The sequence below is a fragment of the Zea mays genome, chromosome 1 (assembly GCF_902167145.1).
Source record: "Zea mays cultivar B73 chromosome 1, Zm-B73-REFERENCE-NAM-5.0, whole genome shotgun sequence".
NCBI lineage: Eukaryota > Viridiplantae > Streptophyta > Magnoliopsida > Poales > Poaceae > Zea > Zea mays.
In genome coordinates, this window is record NC_050096.1 from 275,446,669 (window position 1) to 275,460,484 (window position 13,816).

General features: G+C 44.3%; 1 protein-coding gene across 1 annotated transcript; it reads left to right on the forward strand.

The window, feature by feature from the left end:
- Positions 1-1,047: 1,047 nt before the first annotated feature.
- LOC732762 (histidine kinase4) lies at positions 1,048-7,093 on the forward strand. The gene is made up of 11 exons (NM_001112388.2): positions 1,048-1,415; positions 1,889-2,122; positions 2,225-2,391; positions 3,309-3,527; positions 3,612-3,798; positions 3,883-3,934; positions 4,033-4,262; positions 4,644-4,742; positions 4,910-5,616; positions 6,205-6,684; positions 6,789-7,093. Exons 1-11 carry the CDS (start codon positions 1,059-1,061, stop codon positions 7,048-7,050), a joined length of 2,994 nt encoding a protein of 997 aa, NP_001105858.2. The 5' UTR covers positions 1,048-1,058; the 3' UTR covers positions 7,051-7,093.
- The last annotated feature ends 6,723 nt before the right edge of the window (positions 7,094-13,816 follow it).

Below are 13,816 nucleotides of genomic sequence, written 5' to 3' on the forward strand. Positions count from 1 at the left end.
GGCTCTTTGTCTTTGGAACCGAATAATGGAAGAGGGGACAGAAAGGGTTTCCTGACCAGTAATCGCACTTCACCCATGTTTTTGACAGAGCATCAGTGATGGCAGCCACGACCACGAAGCGGAGCAAAGCACAAGCAGAGCGCATCGGCAGAAAGATTTGTCCGGCCGGGGACATGGCGCATTGTTGACTGTTGACGACCACCGCCTCATGCTCCCGCACTCCCTCCCTCCCTCCCCCTTGCACTTGCAGGTCGCACAGCCTTTTCCGGGCCGCGGCGCCAGATTTGCGTTTCCCCGCCGCGCCGCCTGCCCGGCTCCCACCCCCAGGCCAGGCCCCAGCCCACGCGGGCACGGGCTGCCGCCTGGCAGGCCGTCCGGCCGGCCGGCCAGGCAATGCAACAAAATCACACGAGACGGCGACGCGCGCTCACGCCTGCTCAACCACTGCCCGCGACCGCTCGGCCCCACCAACCACGTAAGGAGAGCCCGAACGAACTCACCAATCACCAGGGGTGCAGAGTACACGGTGCGCCCCCCGTGGCCGGCTGGCTCGGCCTCGGCAGTGTCCGAGCCCGGCGGACGGCAAAGGGAGTGGGGCTGGAAAGCAACGGGGCAACAACACAAGCCGCGGCCACCGGCGACGGCGCCGGGGTAGGGTGGGGTGGGCGAGTGGAGTGAGGCGCAAAAGCCCGGGACCCATGCCCACACCCCCATCGCGCGCGCCCGCCCGCCCGCAGTGTCGAGAGAGAGAGGAAAAATAAACCACGGTGTTATTTTAGTGGCAGCGTATCTCGTGAAATCCAGGAAATTCGATTCACTCGAAGCCCGGCTGCTTTCTCCCCGTCGCGAAAAGCCGCAAGCCAACAAAAAACACACACACACTGACACACACACCAAAATAACACATCAAAGCAGCGGGAGAGGAGAGCTCGGATTCTCGCGGAGAGGAGGCGGCGTGGGCGCCGGACGGCGGAAGCAGAGGAGTGGTCGGTCGGTGGCCTGCGGTGCAGCGTATGTGAGAGCTGCTGCGGCGGCGGGGACCTGCCCTGGCCCCTGGGATGGGGGTGGGAGGCGGAGGCGGAGGCGGAGGGGAGGCCGCGGCGGTGTCGGCGCCGGCGCCGGCGGAGGAGGCGGGGAAGGACGCGGAGGATGGCAGCGGGTGGACCTTGAAGGCGAAGCTGATCGCCGTAGCGGTGCTGGTGTGGGTGCTGGGGGCCTTGGCGCTCGGGGTGTTCCTGCACTCCTACTTCCGCCACGCGGCGCTGCGCAAGGCGGAGGAGGGGCTCGTCAGCATGTGCGAGGAGCGCGCGCGCATGCTGCAGGACCAGTTCGCCGTCTCCGTCAACCACGTCCACGCCCTCGCCATCCTCGTCGCCACCTTCCACTACGAGAAGCGCCCGCCCGCGCTCGACCAGGTCCGCGCCTCCCTCCATGACTCCATCCCTCGCCGAGCGAGAGAGAGAGAGAGCCTCGTGCGCCATCCGCCGCCTGCCTCTACGACGGCCTACGTCGGTCCACTGCTTCTTTCGTCCTAGTACCTGTGGGCGCGATCTCTCTCTGGCTTTCGTTCTGCTCTGCGCGCGCGGTTAACTGCGTGTCTCGCCGTCTATGGAAATCCTTGCTCCGCCTCGACCATGTTATGTTCCCATGTACTCCTAGTACCTACTCTGCCTCTGCTGCTGTTTCCACTTCATTTAATTATTACTGTCGAGTCCATGGTTCCCTCCTCCCTTGTGCGCAGACCGTGCCACTTCTTAAATGGAATTCTCTCTTTGTCTCTCTTTTTTTTTTTGGTGCGCGCGCGTGTAATTTGCCGGTGCAGATTAGTACTGTTCGGCCGTTTCATTTGTCGGCTGCAGGCTTTATTTTCTGCCGATTTGTTCTGCAGAACACGTTCGCGGACTACACCGCCAGGACGTCGTTCGAGCGGCCGCTGCTGAGCGGGGTGGCGTACGCGCAGCGGGTGGTGCACGGCGACAGGGAGAGCTTCGAGCGCCAGCAGGGCTGGATCATCAAGACCATGAAGCACGAGCCGTCCCCGGTGCAGGATGAGTACGCGCCGGTCGTCTACTCGCAGGAGACCGTCTCCTACATTGAGGGGCTCGACATGATGTCCGGCGAGGTCTGCGGCCAAGTTTCCTGTTCGTTTCTTGCACTGGGATACAGTTTTTTTTCCTCTGCCGGTGTTGGTTCTGAACCTGGATGTGTTTCACTGCTGCTGCAGGAGGACCGCGAGAACATTTTGAGGTCAAGAGCATCGGGGAAGGCAGTTCTTACTAGACCGTTCCGGCTCATGTCGAATCACCTGGGTGTCGTATTGACTTTTCCTGTCTACCATGTTGATCTTTCTTCTGATGCCAAGGAGGAGGATCGTGTTGCTGCCACCGCAGGGTGAGATTTATCTCCATTTTCCAATGAACTTCAGTTTACGCCTATTCTTTGTAGAATCCACTGCCTGTGGCTATTCAGACGCTGCAGCATTTACATGACTTGAGAAAAACTGAGGATCGAAAGTGTATGGGGCTCATGCTGAAGCAGTTGTTCGTGATCGTGAGTCTAGAATCGAAAGTGAGACTGAGATACCGGTGGAGAAACATAATTTCTATGATTAACTCATGTATTTCTCTTTCGTCCCTTTTTTTCCTGAAATACGCAGGAGGACTACATATCATTGCAATAATAGAAGAAAGTGAGGGGAAAGACCCTCACAGTATAACACACCCACATACACATACCCAAGATCTCACTAGAAAAAAACCAAAACACACGACCGACACACACAGATCTACCTAAACCGGTAGATCCTCGGCCCAGAGGGCGGATAGATCTGTGGCCCTAGCCTTAGACCAAAACAACACCTCATCCTTGGCAGCCCTAAGGGCAGAAGCCAAGCTAGGATTACAACCATCAAAAACACATTTATTTCTATGCTCCCAAATGGTCTAGGCGCCAAGGATCACCAATGAGTTGAACCCGTACAAGCGGTTTTTCCTTCTGCCCTCTCTCCATCATCTTCTCCAGTTGCAGCGAGTGAGTTTTAGTGTGGGAGGAACAAGAGGAGGAAGAACACTGTTGTATTTGGTCATTTGGATCTCGAGTGTTAATGGATGCGGGAGTGTTCTATAGATGGTGCCTACAGAAATGATCTTAACTGTAATTTTGGTCAAAACCACAATACTTATGCCAGAAAATCAAAAGATTTAAATGCTGTCGACACTTGGTATCTGAAGTTCATAATGTGCAAAATTCACTTCTTTTTAATGGTTCCTTATATATTTTTTAGAATAATTTCGGTGCCTATTCGACAGATACCTTGGGGGATCATTTGATGTAGAATCATTAGTGGAAAATTTGTTGAGGCAGCTAGCTGGCAATCAGGAATTGGTGGTAAATGTTTATGATGTCACAAACAGTTCGAACCCTCTTGTCATGTATGGATCGGAAGTTTCTCTTGGCAACCCCTCACCATCGCACATCTGCATGCTAGATTTTGGCGATCCATTCAGAAAGCATCATATGGTTTGCAGGTAAATGTGTGCATTTGTTAGTAATTTCCTGATTTGTTCTTGGACACGGTTTAATTGCATGCCCCACTGTCCATAATCTGGCAGATACAGAAACAAGCCTCAGCTCCCATGGTCTGCAATATCTTCGTCATCTGGTGTATTTGTCATATGTATGCTTGTGGGGTACATCGTGGGTGCCGCTTGGAGTCGTTATGATAATGTTAAGGAAGATTGCCGGAAAATGGAGGAGCTGAAAAAACAGGCAGAAGCAGCCGATGTTGCTAAATCTCAGGTTTAAGTTAATTTAATTTATTTGATGTTGTAAGTTCGAAGTTGCATTTCTCGGAATCTAAAAGGCTCTTGTTGTCAATGGTAGTTCCTTGCAACTGTTTCTCATGAGATCAGAACGCCCATGAATGGAGTTCTAGGTGATTTTTTAAATTCTACTACACATTCCAGTGATGTGAATGTAGCTCATTTCTTAGGAGGCAAATGTGGTGATTTATCCTTTTTCTTGGTTTTGTAGGGATGCTTGATATGCTGTTAGACACTGACCTAACGTCGACCCAGAGGGATTTTGCACAAACAGCTCAAGTCTGTGGAAAGGCTTTAATATCACTAATCAATGAAGTGCTTGACAGAGCGAAAATTGAAGCCGGAAAGTTGGATCTTGAGTCTGTACCATTTGACCTGAGATCCATCCTTGATGATGTCATCTCATTATTTTCTTCAAAGTCAAGAGAGAAGGGAATTGAGGTTAGTTTTTAGTTCAATAACACCTTTTTTTTTAGGAACCAGCACTGATAGTGACCACTTGTATTGTGTATTGACATAGAAGAAAGATACAGACAGTTAGCCCTGGGAGGCTACCTACATTAAAAGGAAAAAAGTAAACTCTAATGCTGGGCAGGCAACAAAACAACTGACGCACACGGCCATACACAACACGGATAATTTGATAACACATGGCTATACTACTGATGCATCACTCAAGCATTGCGATTACCGATGCATTTTTTGCATCGGCATCTCTTAGACCCAATTTTCATAAACGTCTCTTCACCATAGTCATGCATCCTGCATATACATTTTATTGTTCTATCCTTGCTAATTTCCTTTTACTCTGCAAAATTGTAGCTTGCTGTATATGTCTCTGAAAGAGTTCCTGAACTCTTGTTGGGTGATCCTGGAAGGTTTCGGCAGATAATTACAAATTTAGTGGGCAACTCAATTAAGGTAAGCGTGCATGACCTTTCCTCCCAAGCATGTCTGCAAACAATGAGGGCCATTTAATCTGGAGATAGAACAACTTAGTTTTAGCAAAATGTACTGCAGTGTTTACTTAGTACTCTGAAGTTCGTTGCCAACTTTACTTTAGGATTGATATTTGCTTGCACTGACAGTTCACAGAACGGGGACATATTTTTGTACAAGTTCATCTGGCAGATCACTCAAATCTTGCAACAGAACCCAAAGTTGAGTCAGTGGCTAACGGGATGAATGGACATAAAGATGAGAAAACTGCTGTAGCAACCAGTGTTTCTCTCAACACACTAAGTGGTTTTGAAGCTGCTGATAGCCGAAATAGTTGGGAAAACTTCAAGCTTTTGCTTTCTTATGAGAAAAATGAGATGCCCTATGAAAGTGTATCTGATAAAGTTACTCTTGTAGTAAGTGTGGAAGATACAGGGATAGGTATACCATTGGATGCCCAAGCCAAGGTGTTCACTCCTTTCATGCAGGCCGATAGTTCGACTTCCAGGACATATGGTGGTACTGGAATTGGATTGAGCATCAGCAAATGTCTCGTTGAACTAATGGGTGGTCAGATAAACTTTGTTAGCCGACCACATGTTGGGAGTACATTCACATTTACTGCAGCTCTCCAAAGATGTGACAGAAGCGCTATTGGTGACAGTAAGCCTGTTATGTTGCACCCTCTTCCATCCAGTTTCAAAGGTTTATCTGCATTATTGGTTGATAGAAGACCAGTAAGAGCTACTGTAACTAAGTATCACTTGCAAAGGCTGGGAATTGCCTGCGATGTTGTTGCTACCATTGAATTGGCTCTTGGTGTGCTGTCCGGGAGAAATGGCAGTTCTCTAACCAGGTACTTGTCTTGCCTACGTACTCTCTAAAAGTTGAAGTGATTGAGCTACCATCTTGAGGACTTAGGAATAACGTGGCATACTTGGCTGCTTGGGTACTTAAATTGCATGTGACTTCTCTTCAAAATTGATATTTGGTTTGCAACGAATTTGTTGCATATGCACACTGAATATTGATCGCTTCAGAATTGATATTGCCATCATAAAATATTTTTATACATCCTTTGACCATCCAACTCATCAAATCACTGTTGTGGTCAATACTAATTTCTTCATTATTTTTACACACACACACCAAATTCATCGTGTTACCAAATTCACCGAGTTGGATCTGCTTTCAGTTTGTATCACCTTTTTTAGCCGTAGTTCTCATTACGGTTCTTGCGTATTATTTATCTAGTTCAAACTTTGCTTATGTTAAATAATTAAGTGAAAATGCGGTTTTTGCTCTATTAAACTGTAGAATGCAAATGCCTACTGAACTACTTTCTACATGCAGTTTCACTAATTGTTACCTGTATTTCTCTCGACATGCATTTTCTCTCGTTTTCCTTGGGTCTAACTATTTTTTTCCTGAATTCATCATGCAGCACGAAGCAACCATGCATGTTATTGATTGAGAGTGATTCATGGGGCTTCAAGATTGATGTACCTTTACGATCTCGACTCCTGGAGATGAAGCAGAATGGTCCACCTGGATTGCCCAAAACTATCCTTCTCGCAGCTGCAGAATCGGGCAAACTCAAAGCACACTATGCAGTTGATTCTGTGATCACGAAGCCTCTGAAAGCAAGCGGACTTGCCGCTTGTCTATTCCAAACACTTGGCATCACACAGTCAAGCAACGAGAGACGCGACAACTCAGGTTCCCTTCATGGGTTGCTCCTTGGCAAGAACATATTGGTGGTTGATGACAACAAGGTAAATCTTAGAGTGGCTGCTGGCACATTAAAGAAATTCGGAGCGAAGGTGGAGTGCGTGGAGAGTGGGAAAGATGCTCTCGCCAGCCTACAAGTTCCACATAAGTTCCATCTTTGTCTCATGGACATTCAGATGCCCGAAATGGATGGGTGAGTTCTATACATACAAGCTTTCGCTCGTGAACTTGGGCTTGTTTTCTCCCTCCCTTGTCATTCTCTGATCTAAATCAATATTCCACTGCTTGGGACACCAGGTTCGAGGCCACCAAGCAAATAAGGGCAATGGAGGCGAAGGCAAATGAGCAGGCAGTCGCCTGTGATGATTCAGAAACGGATGGCGCGACAAGGGCGGCGAGATGGCACCTGCCTGTCCTTGCAATGACCGCCGATGTCATCCAGGCCACCCATGAGGAGTGCACGAAGTACGGGATGGATGGGTACGTCACGAAGCCCTTCGAGGAGAAGCAGCTCTTCCAGGCGCTGCAGAAGTTCTTGGACCCTGGCATGTCCAGCTAACACCCAAGTGCTGCGTTCGTTGCAAGTGAGGCACCATTCTCCTCCGTTCTGTAGTTCGCTAACCATAGACGCAATCTGATTATCTGACCCCGAAGAAAGATCGTAAATGGCGGGCTGCTCGTCGACCATGCCAGCGGGGAACAGCAGGCAGCACGCAGCAGGGGCCTTTGCTGCCTGCCTGTGCAGTGCAGGCGCCGTGTAAATGTATTGTATTAGCAGGGATCCTGTTTATAGCGCTAGTATGGACCTGCGCGACAATGTTGGAGGAGCTGCCTGCGGCTGATGCACGTCGAGCATAATTTTGTTGTACAGCTTCCACCATTTTTGTGCTACTGTGGCAGGCATGCTCGCTGGTGCAGTGCAGGACTGGAAGGAAAACCTGACTGCCTGAGAGTAGTTTTTTTTTGCCGTCAACATTGCATTGGGATTCGTGATGTATTACAATCTGCTAATGTGCGATATAAGCTCATGTAATTGGCTCAGTGCGTTTCCATTGTTACAAATATGAATTAAGATGGCATTGGTAAATGGTAAGACTACACTACTGGGTGTATGCCCTTCCCTTATCCCTGCAAAATTCCCTGCAAAATGTGCAAAGGGAATATCCCTGCAAGCTGTATTGGGCAAGATGCCGCCAGCGACACCTTGGATCCCTATGCAATGCCCGTCCTGCCCATGGAGAGTGATCAAGCACGAACCATGGCTAGTAAGTACCTTTCTTCACGGAGATACCGTCGTTTGTTTGTTCGAGTATTTAGACAGCACTGCACGGTGATGATAAAACCTTCAGCGGCTTACTACGATCTGTTGGTTATTGCAAGTTAATCTTCCGAAATGACTCTGCCTTGGTTATCCATATAGAACACAAAACTCTTGCTGCCCACAAATAGAGTCATGGCTAGATAAAAGAACCACATTAGTTCAAAAAAAGAAAGAAAAAGGAACCATGAGCCATGTGTCCAGTGTTCATGGCTAGATAAAAGAGAAAGTATCATGGGCCAGCTTACAGGCCCATTACAGCGCCTACAATAGGCTAATCACGGTTGAGAGCCTCTTAGATAACCAGGCCCATCTAGCTTCACTTCAGATAGCCTTGCTTGAGCTCCCGGATAAGAAACAGCCAGACTTTTTTTTTCTGGCGGTGGGTGCACGTCCACGGCACCGAATCCACGGACGGCAAGCAGCAGTGTGCCTGGCTCGCTCGCTCGCTCTCTCTCGCGCGCGCGCCGTGCCCGTGTCTGCACGTAGACCTCAGCGGATCCAACTTCGGCGCTCCGCTTTCCACGTCTGCTCATGTCGTGCCGTGCCGTGGCCGAGAGCACTGAACGAGCCCACGTCTCCCTCCGCGACCTCCACACGCGCACAGCGGCGGCGCAGGACAAACGCAGAGGACGAAGCAATGCAGGTAACGGAACGGCAAGGAAGATCTTTTCTTGGCGCTGGTGGATCTCGTCGGTTTCTGGCGCAGAGGACGAAGCAATGCGTGCTGCACCCCGCGCTCGGCTTGTGGCGACGGTGAGTTGAGTTGGGGGGTGAATCGTGAGGCCGTGGAGCTGCCGGGTCACGCGACTCACGAGAGGGAAGCCGTCCTTGTCCACGGAAGAGGTCGGAGACCCCTCGCTGGAGGCTACGTGGACCTCTACCGATGCGTTAATTTGGAGCCAGAACAAGATGTGTATACTATGCCGATGTGCAGTGCAGGCAGGGCCGGTCATGAGGTTTCATAAACCCGGGGCGAAACAAAAAATTAGGGCCCCAAAAAATTTTGAATGATAAAAGTCTATAATATATATACTTTCTTCTAAGTACATAAGCAAATTTTTGAATGATAAAAATCTATAATATATCAAAACAACTTCAAATCTTTGTACATATTATCTCAAAATTTTTTTTTAATATTTCTTGATGCGAAGTCATTGATAATAGTGTTGCTATCAATCTCGTCTAATAATTTTTCTCAATGTATAAAGTAGCCAATCCGTTAAGGCGATCTTGAGACATTGTTGACCTTAATAGTTCTTCAACAATTTCAACTTTAAAAAACTTCTCTAAGCCGATGCCACAGTCACAAGCACAGTAAATAATATCCAATAAGCGATTGAAATATTTGGATACAGATCCATTTGCCGAACATACTCAAAAAATCTTCATAAAAGACATTGGTATTTCAGGCAAACTTAGCTTCAAAACCTTCAACTTAGATAGTAGATCATTTACCTTAACGTCAGAACTGTCCTACGAAGAGGGATAAGTGGAGCAACCGTACTGGACACAACACCTAAGATTATATATACATGTACATTACTTGGGGCCCTTCCAAAATCGGACGCCCGGTGCGACGGCTCCACTTGCACCCCTCCAGGACCGGCCCTGAGTGCAGGCGTCTAGATTCGGAGTGACCTGGCCATCAACGTCAGTAATAACACTCTAAACGTGTCCTTCTCAGTCTCAGTACATGACATCCACTACACTCATCAACACGCACAAAATAATGATGGACTCTTTGGCAGGGCCGTGCGTGAGGCAGGGCGTGAGGGGCAGCCGCCCTGGCCCATATCTCCTAGAGGCTCACCCTATATAAAGTTTAATAGGATTATAGGAACTAGGGCACAACACACTGCACCGCAGGTCCTCATTGGATCACATTAAACTCAAGGATTATTATACCATGTTGGCAAAAACTTTCTCTGTCGATGATTCATTTGATTTTGAGGAAAATAATCTGACATCAGAGTTAAGAATATTACAAATGACACTGCCAGATAGATCAATGTTTGCTATGGAAATTTTTAAGTTTGTTAGGAGAATGGATTGCTATCCCAATATATTTGTTGCTTATCGGATATTATTTACTATACCAATAACTGTGGCATCAGCTGAAAGGAGCTTCTCAAAGCTTAAGTTATTGAAGAATTATTTAAAGTCTACAATGTCTCAAGAAATATTAAACGGGCTAGCAACTTTATGTATTGAGAAGAAATTATTAGACGATGTCAATATTGAAGCCATCATTGATGATTTTGCATTTAGAAATGTTAGAAGACATTTTTAAGTTGATCTCTTCAATATATTTGGGTAATAATCTTACTTCTATTTTTACTGCTCAAGTCTTTCTGTGGCACATCAAGTATAATTAGTTGATATATATATAATAGTAAAAATAGTTTTATGGTGTTGGGGCCTCTGTTTATAATCTTGTTTCGGGCCCCTCAAAAGTCAGGAACGGCCCTGCTCTTTGGGTGGTTGAGCTTGAGCCTGAAAAAAACGAAGAAAATAAGGGATCAGTGTCGTCGTAAATGTTTTTTTTGTGCTTTGTCAGCAAGATGCTAATCAGTAACTACGCAGAAACTTAAGTGGTACGTACTTGCTTGAGGGACTTTTGGTTGAGTACTTTCGCCTTTTACAACTGAGTGTGCGTGTGCCTCGAGAATGGAACTGTCCATCTGCAAAGGGTACCTACCCTCGAGTTCCCAACTCGTTTAAGAGAGTGTTTGAATGTATTAGAACTAAGAGCATCTCTCTGACAACGTGACCTATAAAAATGCCATATAATTTAAAAATAAGTATATTTATAGAATTTAGGGTACCAACAAAACACCTCGCTTCAACAGTAAAGCCCCAAATCTAGATTATAGGGCAGCTCACTACGATGTAGTATATTTGAGGCATTTGAGAGGGTGCCCTATAGTTTTTTGACAAAATTTTATGAAATGAGGCACTGTTGGAGTGATTTTTTCTGTATAAAGCTCCATATTTAAATTTGTGGCACTAGTTTAAGGTATTATTGGAGATGCTCTAATAGTTAGTTGACTAAAAATTATTAGTGTAATTAGCTAGCTAACCAATAGCTATCTAACTATTAACTAATTTATCAAAAATAGATAATAGCTGAACTATTAGCTAAGTTATTTGGATGTCTTAACTAATTTTAGCCACTAACTATTAGCTCTAGTGTATTTAAATTCAGAACCAGAACTATCGTATCGAGTTCACGAGCGTGACGTACGTCAGGCGAATGCTGCCAACATAAGAAATTAGTAATCAAGTTATCATATCGCTGTCTCAGGAAAAATAAAATGGCGATCACCTTCCAGATACTTCCAGAACATTGCGAGTTTCTTTTCTTTCAGCTACGACGGATAATATCCAGAGAGATCACGGGCTCATATCCAGAGAGATCGCGGACTCATTTGATGAACAGGGAATTAAAGCGAATTTATAGGAAGAAATTCACTTCCTATTCAAATTTAAATAGTAAAGAGGTTCTTCTCCATAGATCCTTTCTTATTTTACGTCTACCAAATCAGTCCTACACATAAACATAGAAAATAAATACTAATGTAATCCATTGGAATGCAAAAATTCCATAAAACCTGATAATCGCAATGTAACTATTTCTCCCACGGCGAGAAAGGTTTCGCTTCTTAAAGTCAGAGTCTTGTGTACTCCTCGTACCAAAATAGTACTCTCTCTGTCTCAAAATATACTTCTTTTTAGCTCTTTTTCTTTCTATCCATATTTCAATAAATAATGATAAATATAGACATATATAAACTATATTTAATTATTTATAGGTTAATTAATGAATGTCTTTTTGTCTAAAACAATATATATTTTTAGGACGTATGGAATATTGTTTTAGCTCTTACTTTTTTATTATCTATATTTAAATGGATAATGATGAATCTAGATATATATAAAACGCATACATTAAATATTAAATATTGTATGAGCCCATCAATTATCTAAAATCAATTTTAATTTAGGAGAGGGAGAGTATTAATTAAAGATCTATTTCGTAGAACTTCTCTGTTTTGGCTCCTCTCGTCGTCGTGAAAAAAGAGAAGCCAGAGAGCAAAAATTATGTCTCATCCAAAATAGTTTTAGCTTTTTTTAGGAGCACTGACAAACAACCCTAAACCGTATCACATGAACTTTGATATATAAAGAAAACAAAAAAAAACTTGTTCCATTTTAAATTATAGGATGATCTGATTTTTCTAGATATATTATTTTACCTTATATCTAGACATATCTAGTGTAGCTAGCATGTTTTATAATTTATAATAAAGAAAATGTTATAACGACTAATAGGTTTGTACTTCTAGAAGATCAGTTTTAGGCATGTATGAATACTATGTTTTATTGTTTTTGGATGTCTTTAGGATGAGGTATACTCCTAGCTCACATATGTAAAGTAGCGAATTAAGGGGTGTCTTTAGACCCTTTTTGTTTAGGATTATAATATCTCTAGATTATATAATCCAGCAGGTAAACAAACATCTAGATTATAGGTCTAGATTATATAATATAAAATCTAATAATCTCTTCAAAAGTAATTTATTTGAGATTATTTTTAACAAAAGACCAACTATCTATGAATATGTTCATAAAATTATAATGCCTATCATTCTTTCTTTCCCCCGATTCAGGCTTTCTTCTCCCAACACAAGCATGTATGACATGTTTGGTTCCTTACCTCAATTGCCACACTTTGCCTAACTTTTTTTTGCCTAAGGTTAGTTATTCAATTTTGATGACTAACCTTAGGCAAAGTGTGGCACATTTAGCCACAAACCAAACATGCTTGTAGTCTTCCTTCCCCCAACAAAGGCTCTCCTTAGGTCCTCCCTAACCCTTCCCTGTCTCAACTCACCTCAATGGATTGCAGTCTAGACAATGTGTCACACACATGTGCTCATCAGTGGTGAAAGTTGCGCGTCGTGTGTGGCGTCTCATTGTTCTCATGTCTCGTCCCTGAACTTTACCGTCGTGTATAAGCTAGTCCCAACCGACGTGGCCAATTCCCTGTCACCATTGCCTGCCCCAACGTCCTTACTGGTTCTAGTTCACGATCGACGCTCCGTCACAAAAAAAGATGAGGATGAAGGTGTCCATGGACCACCACACGCATATGTTGCATGTTCATCATCAGCTACAAGAAATACATTGTTTGCAATCACTCGTGCATGTTTTTTATATTATATTCAATTTCAATTTTCTGCGTTCAAAGCAACATGCCATAAATATAAAAAAGACACAAACAAGTTGCCTTTGTGTCTCAAAGATCGATAATCTATATTTATATAATCTACGTAGCTAAATAATTACATACAGATTATAATCTAGATTAATCTATAAGCTAAAACAAACATACCCAGTCACCCTACTAAACTTTAAGAGCTAAATTTTAGAGAATTTCTATTCAAAAAGTCACCTTTAGTCATATTGTTTAGCAATTTAGTGACTTAAAGTGACTAAAAGATAAAATGGTGATCACCTTCCAGCTACTTCCAGAACATTACGAGTTTCTTTTCTTTCAGCTACGACGGATAATATCGGAGAGCGAGAGACATTAAGTCCTGATTTGATGAATAGGAAATTAAAGGAAATTCATGGGAATAATTTTTCTTACTTCATGTCCTCCAAATCAGTCCTACATATAAACATTTGGCCTAAAAAGGTAAATACTAACGTGATCCATTGGAATGTAAAAAATCTATAAGGGCTAGTTTAGGAACACAATTTTTTCAAGGGATTTCTATTTTCCCAATGAAAATTAGTGAAAGGGAAATATATCCTTGGGCCATTTCTATAATGTTTTGATGATTAAGTGTCCAACACATAGTGAATGAGATTTTGTGTGCCAAACAAGCAAAAAGGTGCCAATCATGTTACAAGGTATGTTTCTAGACTTAATACATTGTTTTGAGTACTAACATATATTGTTTAAGTGCTAGAAACAGGAGAAAAGGAATTGGAAAAG